General features: G+C 40.0%; 1 protein-coding gene across 2 annotated transcripts; it reads right to left on the reverse strand.

Moving 5' to 3' along the window:
- Positions 1–1166: 1166 nt before the first annotated feature.
- SDHAF2 (succinate dehydrogenase complex assembly factor 2) lies at positions 1167–21343 on the reverse strand. Of its 2 annotated transcripts, XM_036995823.2 has the most exons (5): positions 21185–21319; positions 20840–20926; positions 18172–18395; positions 17973–18082; positions 1167–1459 (listed from the first exon to the last, which is right to left on the reverse strand). In XM_036995823.2, the coding sequence occupies exons 2-5, from the start codon at positions 20840–20842 to the stop codon at positions 1329–1331; spliced, it is 468 nt and encodes a 155-aa protein (XP_036851718.1). In that variant the 5' UTR covers positions 20843–20926; positions 21185–21319; the 3' UTR covers positions 1167–1328. The 2 variants fall into 2 exon arrangements, with proteins under 2 accessions (XP_036851718.1, XP_017508060.1); XM_017652571.3 differs by lacking the exon at positions 20840–20926 and having other exon boundaries at positions 21185–21343.
- Between the last annotated feature and the right edge of the window lie 13 nt (positions 21344–21356).

Here is a 21356-nt window from a genome sequence, read left to right on the forward strand (position 1 = left end):
ATGGATGTCTACTAAATACCCACCGGAAAAGCAGCATATTCTAGAAGGAAGTTCATGAGCTTTGGAGGCAGTTTAACCTACAAGAGGTTGGCTCTCTGGCTCTCTGACTCAACAGCTACTTGTTCTTTGACAAATTACTCTCTCTGAGCCCACTTTGTCATCTACAAAACAGGTGTGACACTGCTCGTCAGTAGGGGTACTGTGAGGCTTTAATACGACCACGTACGGAAAGGCTGGTTTTCTTCTCTCCTTAGCCTGAGACACCAAAAGGCAAGTGGGACCATGAAGAGGCTACGCAGGAACTGTGCAGCTCAACAACGATGGAGGCCTGTGCTTCCTGCCTGCCTGGGTCCCTTGTGATCACCAATCACCTGCTTACCAGTCCGGGCCTGCCTTCTTCAGGGCCACACCATGACCGGTCTAGGACGTGGCAGGTCTGACTGGATCACAGCTGAGGAGAAGATGCCTTCAGTGAGACCACCTCCAGGCACAGAGAGGTCTTCTGGCCCCAGGGCTCAACACTCCAACTAATTCATCCTAGCATGACACTTCTTACATGTCACTACTTTGTCAACTAAAATAATTGTGGAAGACTGTAAAATACAGAGAACATTCGCTCTAGTTTTTTGTATTTTACATGGAAATGTCCTTATATTTACATGGAAATAAACTATGACTATGACCTGGTAAAACTCTAGAAACACATGACTGCGGATTATACTAGACAATTAAAATAGTTGTTTGAGGGTTGAGGAATTGTGATTTTCCTTTTAAAAATATTCTTTAGTATTCAATTATCTTTCCGTTTTCAAAGTGAACGTTTTAAGAGAAAAATCTGAGGAGGATACAGGCACTTAGGCAGCCTGCCCACACCTTCCTGTCAGCTGCCCTCATTGTGCCTGCGGTGCCTTTGAAGGATTCAGCTGGGGGGGAGCCTGCACCAGCTTGCCTTGGCAGAAAGGGCCTTCCTGGGTTGGAGAGGACAAATTTCCCTTGCATAAAGCCCAGTGAGGCTGTACAGCGCCTGCAGCTGGCCGCCTCTTCGCTGAACACTCTGGCTGAAGCAATGGGCTAGCACAGTGGCTTTCCCTACAGCGCCCTCTTGTGGCAGAGAGCACCGACGACACCGACAGGCTGCTTCTGAGGCTTAGAATGGAACAAAAGTGTTAGAATGAGTCCTACTGAACATTTATATGTCTTGACAGAGAGGAGGACTCGTCCTCAGAGGGAGGACACATGCTCTGGGGGGCTGCATGTCTAAGAGAAGCAAGGAAGTCAAGGCTGGCACCTATCCCAACTGGGCTCTGTGGCAGACAGCGATGCACGGCTCAACGTGGCTTTTCAAAGAGGTATTCAAGATCTGGGGCCCGTAGTCGCTGTTCTTTGTTTCTGTTTTTAGCAAAGTCTTTCAGCAGTGCCATAACTTCATTCTCAAATACTTCTGGGGCTGGTTTTGCTTCTGCAAGAGAAGAATGGGCAGAAAGAATGATGTCAGTCAGTCAGTCAGTCAATACTCATGCATAAGGATCTTGAAACTTGAAACTGTGGCCTTGCCCAAGAACCAGAGTAGCTCCACAGACCATCTCCATTCTTCCTCTAGACATACACAGCAGCCTCCACCAGGAGCTGGCAAACTACAGCAACCCATGTTTGTGCACGGCTTCATTGGAACAGCTGCTGCCCTTTGTTTAGATACTGTCCATGGCTGCTTTTGTGCTACAATGGCAGAGTTGAGGCCATCTGGCCATAAGACTAAAATATTTACTATCTGGTCTTTTATGAACAAGTTTGCCAACCTCTGGCCTGTCCAATCTTGGCTGTACTGTCGCTCTGCAGCTGGCATTTCAGCTGTGTTCTGGGTATTGCATTTCCCCTTCTGATCTAAGCATTGCCTGAGGCAAAAGTTCTTGGTTGTGACATACTAGTAATTCTAGTGAATTTAAGCAAAAAGGATTTTATTAGAAGGATATAAGAGGCACACAAACTGGAATAAGCTTGGAAAACCAGATTTGAATGAGGGCAATAAAGACACTGAGAGCAGAGAAATCATCTGGGCGGGGGGTGTCACAAGGATGCTGCTCTCCTCCAACCTTCCTCTCCACCTCGTGACACTCATTTAATTACAAGGAAAGGCTCCCATTGAGAGAGCAGAGGTAATGTGCTCTGATAGGACACTCCTATTAAGACTGAATACAATGCCAGAGAGGGGATTCCTCAGAACAGTCTGAATCCCCCTCACTCAGCAAGGCCTAGCAGCTAGCAGTCCTGGCATCTGCTTTTTTTGTGATAATCAAAAGAAGATTTAGGAATTCCCCTAGGACGTTTGAAGTTGGAAGGAAGAATAAAAGATAAGGAAGAGAAGAGACCCTCAAAGGAGAAACTCGACATGAGCACCTGGTCACCTGAGACAGGGCACAGGAGGAATGGACAATGGGCACCATACAAACAGGTCAGAAGAATTGAGCTATAATTCCAGGTGGGAAAAAGCCACAGACACAGAGGAGTAGTTCACACCCACCTGCGGGTGGGGTTCAACAAACCCCCACTGAGTAGGCGCCTGACAAAGACGAGGTTCAGAGCATGAAGCTGAAGAAAGCCTGCCTCAGTGACGCAGGCCAAGAGGAGGGCAGCAGCCAACGCTGCAGGAAAAGCAGAGCCCAGGCCAGCCCTTCCCTCTACAGAGCAAAAGCCTCAAGTGAATGGGAGCAGGTCAGCAAATTCTGTGTCCCACAGGGCACATGTGAAGGGTGGTAGGAGGGCAAAAGATGGGCAGGATTACCAAGAAAGCCTACCCCCAAGACTGAGGGTCACAGGGACTAAAGCTGCCCAGGATAGCAGCGAATACCCTTCCGACCTCCCCTCCCCTAAATTGATAACCAAGTGAAAGGCAACAGGCATCTACCCCTGGCGAAGGGCAAGAGCAGGGAGAGAGAGGCTCTTTGAAGCACAGAAATACAGTGAAGGCTGAAAGCTTAGGGTAGAACAAGAAAACTGAGAAATACACTCTGAAAATCCAGTCTCCACCCTATGCACACAGTAACCAGAGAGTCTGGTGGTGCACTGAAGGGAGCGAAAGCAGTAACAAAACCCAGTGAGCTTAACTCTTAACTGACTTGATCCCCATACTGACAGCCTAGTGAAGCTGCATGCCCATTTCTAGACACAAATACTATTTACTTCAGACTTTACTGTCTTACTCATGATGTCTAACACTCCATCAAAAATTAGGAGATGCACACACATAAAGAAGAAAAAAACAAACAACTGTGAAGAGACAAAGCAATCAACAGAAACAGACTCAGAGCTGACCTAGATGTTAGAACTATTAGGGAATTTAAAGCAACCATGACTAATACGTTAAAAGCTCTAGTAGAAAAAGCAGACAAAATGTATGAAGAGAAGAGGAATTCCAGAAGAGAGCTGGAAATTAAAAATCACATGGAAAAAATAAAAGTAAAGTAGAAAATACACAGAATGACCTCAACAGGCTCAGCATGAGATTTGACACAGTTAAGAATTAGTGAAGTGGACTAGGTCAATAGATACTACCCAAAACAAATTCTCCAAAGTGATACATAAAGAGAAAAGAGTGAACTATGCAAAACAGAGAATCCAAAAGCCAGAGGATAATACCAAATAGCCTAAGTGTAATTGGATCCGACAGGTCTGACAAACTTCAAGGAGGATAAATACCAAAACAAACACTTCAGACACATCACATTCCAACAGCTAGAAACCAGAGTTGAAATGTTGAAAACATTCAGAAAGAAAAGATAAATTACGTACAAAGGAGTAGATACAGCAAGACCTGGTCAGACACAAAGCAAGCCAAGAAACAGCGCATGGTGACCCCAGAGGATCTGAAGCTGATGGTACAGTGGAGGCAACCCCGGCTCAAGTCCTGACCAGAATGACTCAGTCCTCCACCCTCTCAGCAACAGAAGTGTGCCCTGTCCAGGCCTGAAAGAAAAGGCTGTGAACCTGTGATTCTCTAACAGTCTTCTGAATATGTGAAAACATCTTTCACAAATGACAAACAAAAGCTGAGAGAATTCATAAAAGCAGACCTGAACTACAAGAAATATTAAAGGAAGTTCTACCAGATACAAACATGGATCTACATAAAGAAATCAGTTCTCCAGAAATGATTAAAATGCAGGTAAATAGCCAAACCAATCCTGAGAAAGAAAAACAAAGCTGGGGATATTATGTTTCCTGGCTTCAAGCTCTACTACAGAGCTACAGTAATCAAAACAGTATGGTTCTGGTGCAAGAACAGCTACACACATCAATGGAGCAGAACAGAGAGCCTAGAAATAAGCCCACACATGTCATCAATTAATATATGATAAAGGAGCTATAAATATACAATGGGAAAAAGGCAGTATCTCCAATAAATGATGTTAGGAAAACTGGACAGCTACATGTAAAAGAATGAAACTGGATTAATACACAAAAGTAAACTCGAAATGGATTAAAGACCTAAATATAAAACATGAAGCCATAAAACTCTTAGAAGAAAACTTAGGCAAAAATCTCCTGAACATAAGCATGAGCAACATTTTTCTGGACACATCTCCTCAGGTAAGGGAAACAAAATAAAAAATGAACGAGTGGGACTACAACAAACTAAAAACTTCTGTACAGCAAAGGACACTGTCAGCAAAACAAAAAGGCAACCTACAGTATGGGAGAATATATTTGTAAACGACTTATCTGTTAAGAGATTAACATCCAAAATATATAAAGAACTCATATGTCTCAACACCAAAAAGACAAATAACCTGATTAAAAAATGGGCAGAGAACCTGAACAGACATTTTTCCAAAGAAGAAATACAGATGGCCAACAGGCACATGAAAAGATGCTCCACATTGATAGACACCAGGGAAATTCAAATCAAAACCACAGTGAGGTTATCACCTCACACCAGTTAGAATGGCTGCTACCCAAAAGGTGAAGATGTGGAGAAAAGGGAACCTTCCTACACTGTTGGTGGGAATATCAATTGGTACAACCACTGAGGAAAGCAGTATGAAGGTTCCTCAAAAACCTAAAAATAGAAACACCATTTGACCCAATAACTGCACTTGTAGGAATTCATCTAAAGTAAACAAAATCCCTGATTCAATAAGATATATGGACCCGTGTTTACTGCATTATTTACAACAGCCAAGACATGGAAGCAACCAAAGTATCTATCAATAGATGAATGGATAAAGAAGATGTCATACATATACACAATGGGATATTACTCAGCAATAAAAAAGAAAGATATCCTGCCATTTGCAACAACAATGGATACACCTAGTGGATATTATGCTAAGTGAAGTAAGCCAGGTGGAGAAAGACAAATACATGATTTCACTTATTTACGGAATATAAAAACAAAACAAAATGAACAAAACAGCAGTAGACTCAGGGACATGAAGAAGTGACTGATGGTTATCATGGGGGAAGGGTTGGGGTGAGCAGGTGGGGAGGCGAGGGGGGATAAAGGGACACAAAAATCTCAATCATAACAAAGTTGGTCACAGGGATAGAAGGGCAGCATGGAGAATACAGCCAATGGTTCTGTAAAATCTATGTTGACAAGACAGTAACTGCCCTAGTTGGGGTGAGGATTTAATAATGTATATAACTGCTGAACCACTGTGTTATATACTTGAAACCAATATAGTGCTGTGTGTCAACTATATTTCAATAAATAAATAAATAAAAGTGAGGTAAATATAAAATACAATGTGTATTACAACATATTATGTACAAGCTATATACATAAGCTATAACGTATACTTACAAATATAATTCTTTTCCTTATTTTCAATCACTCTAATGATAACTGTCTAAACTAAAATAGAAATGTAGCATAGGCTTACAGCACAAGTAAAAGTAAAAAGTGTGACAATAGCACATAGATGGGAGGGGGAATTTGGAGTATACTACTGCAAAGCTCTCACGTTACACACGAAGCGTTTTGACATTACTTAAAGGTAGACAGTGATTAATTAAAGATGTATATGTAAACCCTAGGGCAATCACTAAAAAAATTATAATGAGAGGTATAAATAATAAGCCAACAGTGGAGGAAATTTAAAATACTTGATTTTAAAAATCCCATGGAAACAGAGGGGAAAAGGAACAAAGAATCAATGGAAGAAAGAGGAAACAAATAAAAAGATTGTAGATTTTATTCAATCACACTGATCATTAATTACATGTGAATGGCCAAAACACACCAATGAAAAAACAGGGACTATTTAAGATTGGATAAAAAAGAATGGCCATATACACTGTCTACAAGAAGTTCAATTTAAATATGAAGACAAAGATAGGTTAAAAGTGAAAGAATGGTGTGGTAAGCAGATTTCTAAATTGGCCTCCAGTATTTCCCACCCTCCTGGTAAATAAGCCCTGAGTAATCCCCAGATTATGAACATGATTTTCCCTCCTGTGATTAGGTTACATTATATGACACAGTTCTCCTCCTCAGAAAAGGGAATTTATCCAGGTGGTTCTGACCTAATTACATGAACTCTATAAAAGCAGTATTCTCCAGGCAGTTGTAAAAGGAGAAGTCATATTTGAAACATGAGAGGGATTCTATGTGAGGGAGGATCTCCACTGCTGAAATGGAGAAGGCCATGTGGTAAGGACCTAGAGTGGCTTCTAAGAGCTCAAAGAGATCAATGGCCAACAAGATAATCAGGATCTCAGACCTACAACTGTAAGAGAATGAAGTTTCCTAACAACCTGAATGAGGGATTAAAGATGGCAGCGTGAGCGGTGAGACAGACCTCCTCCTAAAACCACATATAATACGAAAATATAATTAATACAATAAATCCTGAAAGAGCAACAGGAAAGAAGGCTGCACCAGACTGCATACACCTGGAAAAAAGAACAGACCTCACGTAACACGGTATCGTACCAAGGCTGTGACCCAGCAGGACCCGAGCCCTTCCCCTGTCCTAGCTCAGCGGTGGGAGTAAGAGAACAGAGCAGGGAGGGAGTGGAGGCCTGGGACTGCTGAACACCTAGCCCTGGAGATCTGCTCTGGGAGCAAGAACCTACATTGCAGGGTGCTCTGGTGATTAGTGGAGTTGGAAAGCTAAAACAGGCAGAATGCTTGGAGAGACTGAGATTGTAGCTGCTTGTGGAAAACAGGGATCCATAACTGACTGATCTGGGAAGGCAGTCTGAGAGAATTCCTAAAAGCGAGATAGCTGCTAAAGGGGCAAGGATTGCACAGAGCTTACTGTTTAGGAGAAAGGACAGGTAGACAAAATTGTCTGGGTGCACTCTGCCCAGCAGATTGGAAATTTTCAGGATCTTCAGGTGCTCCACCCCCCTGGCTGGCTACACAGCTCCAAGGCCCCCCACCATGATACACAGTCTGCTGCACCTTCCTCCCCGACAGCCCGCACCTGGCTCGCAAACCAGCAGACCCTGTCCTGGCATCAGGCCATCCAGAGGAAAGCCCCACCTATAGCAGCTACAAACGCAAAGCACAGAGGCTTGCACCTGTGTGTTCGGCCCACTGGTTCTGGCAGTGGAGACAGACATAGCAGCCAAGAAGCAGGAAACAGCTCTTTCCTCCCCCCAGGCACCAGCACCGCTCCCCTGGCAACCCCTGACACCGCTCCAGGGACTGAGCAGCTCCAGAGAGTAGAGCTTCTGGGCACTAGAGGGCATGACATACAAATATGAAATGTCAGAGGAACCTGGTTCAAAGCAAAATTTCAACACCACCAGAAAAAGGGTCGAGTGAGACTGAACTAATCAACCTTCCTGAAAGAGATTTCAAAATAAAAATCATAAACATGCTCCTGGAGGTACAGAAAAATATTTAAGAACTCAGGATAAGAATTCAGGACAGAGATCCAATTGTTGAGGAACACATGGAGGGTTTTAAAAGCAGGTTAGATATGGTGGAGGAGATGATAAATGAAACAGAAATTAGAGAAAAGGAATACAAAGAAGCTGAGGCACAGAGAGAAAAAAGGATCTCTAGGAATGAAAGAATACTGAAAGAACTGTGTGACCAATCCAAATGGAACAATATTCATATTATAGGGTACCAGAGAAGGAGAGAGAGAAAAAGGGATAGACAGTGTCTGCGAGGAAGTAACTGCTGAAACTTCCCCAGTCTGGGGAAGGAGATAGTCTCTCAGACCACAGAGGTGCACAGATCTCCCAACACAAGGGACCCAAGGAGGACAACACCAAGATATAAAATAATTAAAATGGCAAAGATCAAGGATGAGGGAAGACTATTAAAAGCAGCCAGAGAGAGAAAAAAGATGACATACAAAGGAAAACCCATCCAGCTATCATCAGATTTCTCAGCAGAAACCTTATAGGCCAGAAGGGAGTGGCATGATGTATTTGATGCAGTGAAGCAGAAGGGCCTCAAACCAATAATACTCTATCCAGAAAGATTATCATTTAAATTTGAAGGAGGGATTAAACAGTTTCCAGATAAGCAAAAGCTAAGAGAATTTACCTCCCACAAACCATCTCTACAGTGTATTTTGGAGGGAATGCTATAGAGGAAAGTGTTCCTAAGGTTAAATAGTTGTCACCAGAGGTAATAAAAAGGGATAGAGAAAGAGTACAGAATATGATACCTAATATATAAAGAATGGAGGAAGAGGAAAAGGAAAAAAAAAGAACCTTTAGGTTGTGTTTGTAATAGCATATTAAGTGAGTTAAGTTAGACTCTTAGATAGTAAGAAAGTTACCCCTGAACCTTTGGTAACCACGAATCTAAAGCCTGCAATGGCAATAAGTACATACCTATTAATAATCACCCTAAATGTAAATGGTCTGAATGCACCAATCAAAAGACATAGTCACTGAATGGATAAAAAAACAAGACCCAACCATTTGCTGCCTACGAGAGACTCACTTCAAACCCAAAGACATACACAGACTAAAAGTGAAGGGATGGAAAAAGATATTCCATGCAACTAATACGGAGAAAAAAGCAGGTGTTGCAGTACTTCTGTTAGACAAAACAGACTTTAAAACAAAGAAAGTCACAAGAGACAAAGAAGGACATTACATAATGATAAAGGGGTCAATCCAACAAGAAGATATAATCATTATAAATATCTATGCATCCAACACAGGAGCACCTACATATGTGAAACAAATACAACAAAATTAAAAGGGGAAATAAAATGCAGTGCATACATTCTAGGAGACTTCAACACACCACTCACTCTGAAGGACAGATCAACCAGACAGAAAATAAGTAAGGAGACAGAGGCACTGAACAACACATTAGAACAGATGGACCTAACAGACATCTACAGAACTCTACACCCAAAAACAGCAGGATACACATTCTTCTCAAGTGCACATGGAACATTTTCAAGAATAGATCATATACTAGGACACAAAAAGAGACTCAGTAAATTAAAAAAGATTGAAATTGTACCAACGAGCTTCTCGGACCACAAAGGTATGAAACTAGAAATTATGTAAAGAAAATGAAAAATCCCTCAAACACATGGAGGCTTCACAACATGCTCCTAAATAACCAATGGATCAATGACCAAATAAAAGAGATCAAACAATATATGGAGACAGACAACAACAATAATTCAACATGGCAAAAATCTATGGGACGCAGCAAAGGCCGTGCTAAGAGGCAAGTGTATTGCAATACAGGCCTACCTTAGGAAAGAAGAACAATCCCATATAAACAGTCTAAACTCACAATTAACGAAACTAGAAAAAGAAGAACAAATGAGTCTCAAAGTCAGTAGAGGGAGGGATATAATAAAGATTAGAGCATAAATAAATGAAATCAAGAAGAATAAAACAACAGAAAGAATCAATAAAAGCAGGAGATGGTTCTTTGACAAAATTAACAAAATAGATAAATCCCTAACCAGACTTACCAAGAAAAAGAGCATCTACACACATAAACAGAATCAAAAATGAGAAAGGGAAAATCACTACGGACACCACAGAAACACAAAGAATTATTAGAGAATACTATGAAAAATTATATGGTAACAAACTGGATAATCTAGAAGAAATGGACAACTTTCTAGAAAAATACAACCTTCCAAGGCTGACCAAGGAAGAAACAGAAAATCTGAGTAGACCAATTATTAGCAACGAAATTGAATTGGTAATCAAAAAACTACCTAAAAGCAAAACCCGTGGACCAGATGGCTTCATCGTGGAATCTTATCAAACATTTAGTGAAGCCCATTCTCCTTAGAAGAGGAGGGAATACTTTCAAACTCATTCTATGAAGCCAGCATCACTCTAATACCAAAACCAAGCAAAGACACCACATAAAAAGAAAATTACAGACCAATATCCCTGATGAACTAAGATGCAAAAATAGTCAACAAAATATTAGCAAACCAAATTAAAAAATATATCAGAAAGATCATCCATCATGATCAAGTAGGATTTATTCCAGGGATGCAAGGACAGTACAATATTAGAAAATCCATCAACATCATCAACCACATCAACAAAAAGAAGGACAAAAACCACATGATCATCTCCATAGATGCTGAAAAAGCATTCGACAAAATTCAACATCCATTCAGGATAAAAACTCTCAACAAAATGGGCACAGAGGGCAGGTACCTCAACCTACTAAAGGTCACATAAGACAAACTCACAGCCAATGTCATACTTAACAGCAAGAAGCTGAAAGCCTTTCCTTTAAGATTGGGAAAAAGACAAGGATGCCCACTCTCGCCACTTTTATTCAACATAGTTCTGGAGGTCCTCGCCATGGCAATCAGACAACACAAAGAAACAAAAGGCATCCAGACTGGTAAAGAAGAAGTTAAACTGTCACTGTTTGCAGATGACATGATATTGTACATAAAAAAACCCAAAAGAATCCACTCCAAAATTACTAGATCTAATATCAGAATTCAGCAAAATTGCAGGATACAAAATTAATACACAGAAATCTGTTGCATTCCTGTATACTAATGATGAACTAGCAGAAAGAGTAATCAGGGAAACAATTCCATTCACAATTGCATCAAAAAGAATACAATACCTAGGAATAAACCTAACCAAGGAAGTGAAAGACCTATACTCTGAAAACTACAAGATACTAATGAGAGAAATTAAAGATGATACCAATAAATGGAAACACATCCTCTGCTCATGGATAGGAAGAATTAATATTGTCAAAATGGCCATCCTGCCTACAGCAATCTACAGATTCAATGAAATCCCTATCAAAATACCAACAGCATTCTTCAACTAACTAGAGCAAATAGTTCTAAAATTCATATGGAACCACAAAAGACCCCTAATAGCCAAAGCAATCCTTAGAAGGAAGAATAAGCCGGTGGTGGGGGATTATGCTCCCCGACTTCAAGCTTTACTACAAAGCCACAGTAATCAAGACAATTTGGTACTGGCACAAAAACAGACCCATAGACCAATGGAACAGACTAGAGAGCCCAGATATAAAACCAAGCATATACGGTCAATTAATATACAATAAAGGAGCCATAGACATACAGTGGAGAAATGACAGCCTCTTCAACAACTGGTGTTGGCAAAAGTGGACAGCTACATGAAAGAGAATGAAACTGGAATATTGTCTACCCCCATACACAAAGTAAACTCAAAATGGATCAAACACCTAAATATAAGTCATGAAACCATAAAACTCTTAGAAGACAACATAGGCAAAAATCTCCTGAATATAAACATGAGCAACTTTTTTCTGAATGTATCTCCTCGAGTAAGGGAAACAAAAGCAAAAATGAACACATGGGACTACATCAAACTAAAAAGCTTCTGTACAGCAAACGACACCATCAACAGAACAAAAAGGCATCCTACAGTATGGGAGAATATATTTGTAAACAACATACCTGACAAGGGGTTAACATCCAAAATATACAAAAAACTCACATGCCTCAACGTCCAAAAAGCAAATAACCTCATTAAAAAATGGGTGGAGGATATGAACAAACAATTCTCCAAGAAATTCAGATGGCCAACACGCACATGAAAAGATGCTCCAAATAAAAACCACAATGAGAAATCACCTCACATCAGTTAGAATGGCCAGTATCAAAAAGACTAAGAACTACAAATGCTGGCGAGGACGTGGAGAAAGGGGAACCCTCCTACACTGCTAGTGAGAATATAAACTAGTTCAACTATTGTGGAAAGCAGTATGGAGGTTCCTCAAAAAAACAAAAATAGAAATACCTTTTGACCCGGGAATTTCACCCTTAGGAATTTACCTAAAGAATATAATTTCTCAGATTCAAAAAGATATATGCACCCCCATGTTTATTACAGCACTATTTATAATAGCCAAGATATAGAAGCAACCTAAGCATCCATCAGCAGATGAATGGATAAAGAAGATGTGGTACATATACACAATGGAATATTACTCAGCCATAACAAAAAAACAGATCCTACCATTTGCAACAACATGGATGGAGCTAGAGGGTATTATGCTCAGTGAAATAAGCCAGGTGGAGAAAGACAAGTACCAAGTGATTTCACTCATATGTGGAGTATAAGAACAAAGGAAAACTGAAGGAACAAAACAGCAGCAGAATCACATAACCCAAGAATGGACTAACAGTTACCAAAGGGAAAGGGACTGGGGAGGATGGGTGGGAAGGGAGGGATAAGGGCAGGGAAAAAGAAAGGGGGCATTATGATTAGGATGTACAGTGTGTGGGGGGCATAGGGAGGGCTGTGCAACATAGAGAAGACAAGCAGTGATTTTACAGCATCCTACTATGCAGATGGACAGTGACTGTGAAGGGGTATGCTGGGGGGACTTGGTGAAGGGGAAAGCCTAGTAAACATAATGATCTTCATGTAATTGTAGATTAATGATAACAAAATTAAAAAAAAAAGAAGATGTGGTACATATACACAATGGATACTACTCAGTCATAGGAAAGAAACAAATCCTACCATTTGCAACAACATGGATGGAGCCAGAGGGTATTATGCTCAGTGAAATGTCAGTCAGAGAACGACAAACACCAAATGTTTTCCCTCATTTGTGGAGTATAACAACAAAGTAAAACTGAAGGAACAAAACAGCAACAGACTCACAGACTCCAAGAAGGGACTAGCAGTTACCAAAGGGGAGGGGTGGGTGATGGCGGGTGGGGAGGGAGGGAGAAGGGGATTGAGGGGTATTATGATTGGCACACATGGTGTGGGGGGGATCATGGGGAAGACAGTGTAGCACAGAGAAAGCAAATAGTGACTCTGTGGCATCTTACTACACTGATGGACAGTGACTGCAATGGGGTATGGGGAGGACACAATAATATGGGTAACTGTAGTAGCCGTATTATTTTTTCATGTGAAACCTTCATAAGAGTGTATACCAATAATACCTTAATTTAAAAAAAAACCTGAATGAGCCTACAGAACTATAAGTGCATATATACATATGGGACTATTTGTTTAAAGTCACTATATTTGTGGTAATTTACTGCATAGCATAGCAATAAAAACTAATATAGATAGAAAAACACATACCATGCAAATACTAATCAAAAGGAAGCTGGAGTATCTAAATTACTATCAGACACTTTGGAATAAGGAGCATTAACAGCAATAAAGACAGACATTCTGTAATAATAAAGGAGTCAATTCATCAAGAAGATACAACAATCTTAATGTCTTCACATAATAGATTCAAAACACATGAAGGAAAAATATGAGAACTGAAAGGAATAATAAACAAATTCACAATTATAACTGGAATTTCAACATTCCTCTGTTATTGACAGACAAGGACAGAGACAATCGGTCCAAAGAAGGAGAACAGTATCGACCAACTTGACCTAGTTGACATTCATAGAACATGTCACCCACAAATGCAGAACACACGCATGCTCAAATAAATGCGCATGGAACATTTAACAAGATACCCACATTTCAGGCCATGAAACAAATTTCAAGAAATTTAAAAGAAATAAAGTTATACAACATAAGTTCTGTGGTAATGACAGAATCAGCAACAGAAAAATACCTGGTAAATCTGGAAGCATCTGCAAATTAGACATACTTCAAATAAACCATGCGTCAAAGAGGAATTCACAAGGGAAATTAGAAAATATTTTGAATTGAATAAAAAAACATTAACACATCCAAATTTGCATCATGAAGCTAAAGCAGTGCTTAGAGGGAAAGTTATATAGCATTAAATGCTTACACTATTAAGGGTCTCAAGTCAGTGAGCTCAGCTTCCACCTTAAACTGGAAAAAGCAAATTAAGCTCAACACAAGCAGAAAAAAGAAAATAATGAGGAACAGAAAAACAGAGAAAAATGATGAGATCAAAAACTGGTTCTCTGAAAACATAAATAAAATCAATAAACTTCTAGCCATATTGATCAAGAAACCCCCCCAACAAGTTACCAATATTCGAAATAAAGGAGGGACTTCACTACAGCTCTTCAGACATTAAAAGAAGTGAACACCACAAACAAGTGAATACTACAATTTTATGTCCATTTATGATAAGACAGTCAATATACCAGGAAGATATTTTCTCAACCTGCCAAAAGACATTTATGACTAACCTATAGCTAACATTATATTTAGTAGTGAAAGACTGAATACTTTCCCCCTAACACTGGGAACAAAGCAACAACGCCTGCTATCACTGCTGCTATTCAACATTATACTACAGGTCTTAGAGCAAGAAGGCAAGTTAAAGAAATAAGGGCACGGAGATTGGAAAAGAGGAAAGAAAGCCACCTCTGCTCACAAATGGGACAACTGTCTACAAAGAAAATCCCGAAGAGTCTATAAGAATGCTTTTAGAACGAAATGAGTTTAGCAAGGTCATGGTATATAAAGTCAATACACAAAAACAAATTATATATCTCTACGTTCAACCAACACCGGGAAATGAAAATTTTTTAAAGTACCATCTATAATAGTACCAAAATATGTGAAACACCTAGACATAAATCTAGCAAAATATATCCAACGTATGGTGAAAACTGTAAAACACTGATTGTAGCAGGCAGACTCCTAGGACAGCCCTTCAGTGATCTCTGCCTCCTAGTATCATGCCCTACCTCGTGTGATTCCCCACCTTGAGTGTGGCTGGACCTAATGACTTGATTCTAACCAACAGAATATGGCAAAGATGATGGAACGTCATTTCTGTGATTAGGCTGCAAACCACCGCAACTTCCATCATCCTAGTAGACTCCACTGTCCTCTCAGCTTGCACGCTTTGAGGAAGCAAGCTGCCATGTGGGAGAGGCCCTCGTGACAAGGAATAGAAGATAACCTCTGGGCAACAGCCAGCAAGGGACTAAGGCCTGCAGGTGAGAGCCTGTGCAACCCTGACACAGACTGAAGCATAGGGCCCAGCTGAGCTATGCCTGCATTTCAGCCCCACAGAAATGATGAGATTTAAAAAATGCAAGTTGTTTAAAGCCAGTAAGTTTTGAGGTAGTTTGTTACGCAGCAATAGACAATACACTGATTAAAGAAACCAAAGTCCTAAATAAATGGAGATAAAGCATATTTATAGATTAGATGATTCTAAATTGCTAAAAGAACTTTCCCAAATTGTTCTACTGATTTAGCACTCTCCCAATCAAAATCCAAGCAGGACTTTTTTTTTGAGGAATTGAAAAGCTAATTCTAAAACTATAAAATTCCTAGAAAAAAATAGAAAAAGACCTTTGTGGCTTTGGATCGGGCAGAGGTTTTTGTTTTTTTTTAATTAAGGTATCATTGATATACAATCTTATGCTCAGGTTTCACATGAGCAACATTGCGGTTACTACATTCCCCCATTACAGTCACTGTCCATCAGCATAGTGAGACAGGCAGAGTTCTTAAGACACAATACCAAAAGCACAATCCACTAAATAAAACAGACACATTGTACTTCACCAAAATTAAAAACCTCTCTTTGGAAAACTTAAGAAAATGAAAAGACAAACATAAAAAGCTGCAAGACACACATCTGATGAAGGCCTTGAATCCGGAATAAATGAAGAACACTTGAAACTCAGTATTAAGAAAAAACAACCCAATTAAAAAAAAAGTGGGGTAAGATTTGAAGAGACACAGCGCTGAAGAGGTATGAATGGCAAATAAGCACTTAAAGGGACCCTTTGCATCATAGGCCATTAGGGCCATGACAATGACCTACCACTACAAACTTCTTAGTGCAGGTAAAGATCTGGACCATCTTCCTACTCTCCCTTCTCCCCTAGTCCCTGTCAAGTAAGCACTGGTCTGTTTTCTGCCCCTGTTGTTTTGTCTTTTCCAGATTATCACGTAAATGGAATCATACAGTATATAGTCCTTGTCTGGCTTGACCTTTCATGTAGCGCTGGAGTCAGCAAACTACAGTCTACTGTCTGCTTTTGTATGGCCTTTGAGCTAAGAATTATTTGTAAATGATTGAGGGAAAAAGCCAAAAGAATATTTCATGACACATGAAAATGATATGAAATTCAAATTTTAGGGTCTACCAATAAAGTTTTATTGGAACACAGTGACACTCATTTCTTACGTGTTTACCTCTTGTCTATGGCTGCTTGCATGCTACAGTGGCAGAGGTGAATAGTTATGACAGAGACTGTATGACCAGCAAAGCCAAAAGTATTTACTATGCAGCCCATTGTAGAAAAAGTCTGTTATAAAATTAAGCATACACTTACCATATGGCCCAGCAACCCTTTTGGGTATTTACCCAAGAAAAACTAAAACCTACATTCACAAAAACCTGTTCACAAACATTTATAATGTTTTCCATATTTTTTTGTATAATTTATTCATAATTGCCTAAAACTGGAAACATCCCAATTCCCTCATCATTCGATAAACAAACTGTGGTACATCCACACAAGGGAATACTCAACAATACAAAAAACAACGGATGCCAACAACATGGATAAATGTCAAATGCACTGTGTTAAATCAGGGGCAATTTCTATAAAGGGTCAGATAGTAAGTATGTTACACTCTGTGGTTGTATAAGCCTCTAGACCCTATATTATCACACTTTATACTTGGAAGCTATAGACTGGCTTTTATTTTATGATACAAATACTGAGTGGATACACAAAAACAGGAGACCCAGAGTGTGAAAGAAATGGATAAGATGCCCCCAATATCCATTCTTCTATTTTTCCTTGATAACAGAATCCTTAGTTTAGCTGGGTACATGGAATAGACTGTGTTATTTCTTCCTTATGGCTAGGCATAGCATTGTGACCAAACTGGGTCAGTGGAAACGAAGTGCAAGTATGGTGTATAATTTCCTGGGAAGGATCCACAAAGAATGGGGTGTGTTGTCTATATTTTTTTTCCTGCCCGAACTATGGACATGACAGAGCATCGGCAGCCATGTAGGCCAATGAGGCAGATGACACATGCTGAGGATGAAGGAGCAGCAAGTCAAGAAGACTCTGACCCCATGACTTTCTGAAACCCCTCTATGCACTCTGGAGTGCCTACCTCTGGACTTGTGTTAGGAGAGAGAGAAACACAGTTCTGCCTTCTTTAAGCCATTATTGTTTGGGAGTTATTTTACTCATAGCCAAAACTAATCCTAACTATATACAGTGAGACTTTATTCCTCATAAAAATAGTGCCAGAATGAGATGACTGAGGAACCCTTGCTACAAGGACTTAGGGAGCTTTCTGGTTCCACCCCATTCCTGGACTGGTTTTTCTTCAACTTCCCCTTTGATACTGTGAGCTTCCATACAATTCCACGAAATTCCCTTTTTGCTTATGTTAGAACAGGTTTCTACGGCTTGCAAACAAGGAGCCTTATCTAATAAAACACATTTGGCACACTTTGCAAAAATTTGAAGAGTGTTTGGGTTGAGTGTCTACTCCATGAATAAAAGAAAACAAATTGCCTAGGATATAATTCCAGACTCAAATCAGCCCATCATTCTATTTTTCACATCATGCTGCTCATCATCTAGTACCTGTAGCCCAGTAGTAAATATCCCAGTCATTACTGGGCTCATTAATCAGGCGATCATAGAGATTCAGCTGTTCTTCTGTCATGTGATGCAGATGCTCTTTAGCAAAGAGGCTAAAAACAAGAAAGAGAGAGAAGGAAGGTGAAAAAGGCTGGCTGTCTCCAGTCAACAAGAAGGGTCACCAAGACTCCCATTCTCTTGCCTTAGCAGAATGCAGTTTTCCAGCGTTCCCCTCTTTCGGCTCTCATAAAGGAGGCGGGCCCTTTTGGTTTCTAAGGACTCATCAGTTCGCTCCTGCCATGGAGGCAAAGGGATTTCAATCATGTCTTTCTGGGAATCTGTCGGGCTCTCCCCTCTGTAGGAGCGGCTGAATGTCGTCATGCTGAACAGAGGAGACACTAGGTGGCGCCTGGACAGAGCAAGTATCTGAAACATACAAACCACATCTTTTTAGCAAGTGACTGATACTGAGGCTGATACTGTCCTTACTTTACGGTTTAGTAAACTGGAGGCTCAGGGAGATTAAATAACTTACCAAGGTCACCAAAGAGTAACTGCAGTTAGGACTAGAAACCTGCCCTAACTACAAACATGTTTCTAACCACTGCCTTTCCAGAAAATCTCCTGCAGAAACATTTTCTCCTTCCTTTGCAATATAGTTTTCTTCTAATATGGTTTGTATTCTCTTCATCTGCCTGTATAAAATTTGAGTATACAGTGATGGCATGGCCCCTAATCCTCCAGAGGCTCCCATAGAGAAGGACAAAAATAATCAGGATGTGATGAGAAGGTGGTGACAATAGCAAGATGGCAGAAGAGGAAGCCCCCACATGCTCCTTCTTCCATGAAGAGACCAACTCCACATGAAGAATCTCCAACTGGGCTGAATGGTGAAGAGTTTTCCTTGTACAAAGCCAGTCCAAAAACACTGGGAGAGGTGGCTCTTTTTTTCAAACATGTGGATCCCAACACAAAGTTGCAAGAATGCAAAAAACAAAACAAAACAATACAGAAAACAGAGAAACATGACTAAATCAAAGGAACAAAATAAATCTCCAGAAACTGACCCTAAAGAAACAAAGGTAAATGAATTACCTGACACAGAATTCAAAATAACTGTTATCAAGATGTTCGATGGGCTCAGGAAAACAATGAGTGAACAAATTAGAATGTCAACAAAGATATATTAAAAAGAAACAAACAGAAATTCTGGAACTGAAAAATTCAACAAGCAAAAATAAAAATTCACTACAGGGGTTAAACATTGGACTTGATCAAGCAGAAGAATCAGTGAACTCAAACACAGGTAACTTTAAATTACCCAATCAGAGGAAGAAAGAGAAAAAAAGAACAAAAAATGATGAAGTACACCCAAGGGATGAACTACTAGGAGGACATCACCAAGCAGACCAATATAAAGGTTAGGGAAGCCCCAGAAGGAGAAGAGAGAAGAGGCAAAAAGCTTATTTGAAGATATAATAGCCAAAAGCTTCCCAAATTTGGGGAATGAAATGGACATCTAAACTGAAGAAGCCCAACGGATCCACAGGACACAAGACAGTAACACAGAAGCATATGAAAGCATAAAACTCCCTGGTTAAGGTAAATATATGACAAATACAGAATACTGTAAAAGTGGTGCATAAGTCACTTTAAATTTTGCTACATAAGTTAAAATACAAAAACATAACAAGTAACTATAAAAATATGCAAATGGAGATACGATATAAAAAGATGTAATTATGACAATACTAAGGAGTAAGAGCAGTTTTTGTATGGGATTGAAGGTAAAGCGTTGTCATCTTAAAACAAATTATGTTTCATGTAAGCCCCGTGGTAACCATGAAGAAAACACCTATAGAAGATACACAGTAGAAAATGAGAAAGGAATCAAAGCATGTCTCTACAAAAAAAAAAAAAGCAATGAAGCACAAAAGATCACAAGAGGAAAAGAAAGACACAAAAGCTACATGACAGACAGAAAAGAACAAATGATGATACTAAGTCCTTCCCTCCTGGTAATTATTTTAAATGCAAATGTTTAAACTCCTCAATCAAAACTCTAGAGTGGCTGAATAGATTAAAAAAAAACAAGATTCAACTATATGCTATTACAAAAGATTCATTGTAGATGTAAGGACGAAAGTGAAAGGATGAAAAAAGATATTCTATGCAAAATGGTAACTAAAAATGGTAACTAAAAGAGAGCAGAGATAGCCCTACTGATATCAGGCAAAATAGACTTGAAGCCAAAAACTGTCAAGAGATAAAGGCATAATATAACCATAAAAGGGCCAATTCACCAGGAAGACATAAATTAGAAATATATGAGCAACCAACATCAGAGCACCTAAATATATGAAGTAAACGTTGACAGAACTGAAGTGAGAACTAGATTTCAATACCCCACTTTCAGTAATGGATAGAACATCCAAACAGAAAATCAATAAAAAAACAGAGAACTTGAACAACACTATACACCAAATGGACCAAACTGATATATACAGAATATTCCACCCAACAGCAGCAGAATATACACACTTTTCAAGTACTGGGAACACAACAAGTCTTAACAAAATTTTTTTTTAAGTCTTAACAAATTTAAGAAGATTGAAATCATACAAAGTATCTTCAAACCACAATGGCCCTAAACTAGAAATAGCAGAAAGAAAACTAAAAACACACGAAAATTAAACACACCTTCACTCTTTAACAACCAATGCTTCAAATGAGTCAAAGAAACCAAAAGGGAATTCAGAAAATATCCTGAGACAAGCAAAACTACAACACAAAAAAAATTATGAAGTGCAAAAGCAGTACTAATAAGTTTTCAGTGTGAAACGCCTATATTAAAAAAGATCTTACGATACCATACGAAGCCGTGATGTTACCGAAGACTGGAGAACACAGAGTTAAGAACAGAGAGGGGCGCCCAGGGGCGGTACAGTCGGCTCCACCTGGAAAATAGGTGAAATCTGAATTGGGTCTCGCACGAAGACCGATGATAAAACGACATTACCAGACAAGCACACACGAGTCAGGAAAGAATGGTGCGACCTAAGTTCCCTACGCTGCAAGATCTACCTCTCCTTGGGTCTGCCCTTGCCCGGGGCTGTCAGGCATTGGACGCTCCGGGTGGTCTCCATGACTGCGGAGGAAGACGAGTTAGTCCCCACTATGGCTTGCCCAGACCCTAGAACCTCCACTTTTCTCACCCGCGCCACAGCCGGGAAGACGGCGGCCCTAGCCATTTCTCCCGGTACAGCACCCAAAGCCTGCGGCCCGGCCACTTCCAGGAACTTTCGAACACCGGGTCTGCGGACTTGGGCACTGAGGACCTGAACAGGAAGATGCGTCCCAGCGTATGACGGAAGTGGCTATGCGTGT

This window comes from Manis javanica, chromosome 11 (genome assembly GCF_040802235.1).
Source record: "Manis javanica isolate MJ-LG chromosome 11, MJ_LKY, whole genome shotgun sequence".
Taxonomy (NCBI): domain Eukaryota; kingdom Metazoa; phylum Chordata; class Mammalia; order Pholidota; family Manidae; genus Manis; species Manis javanica.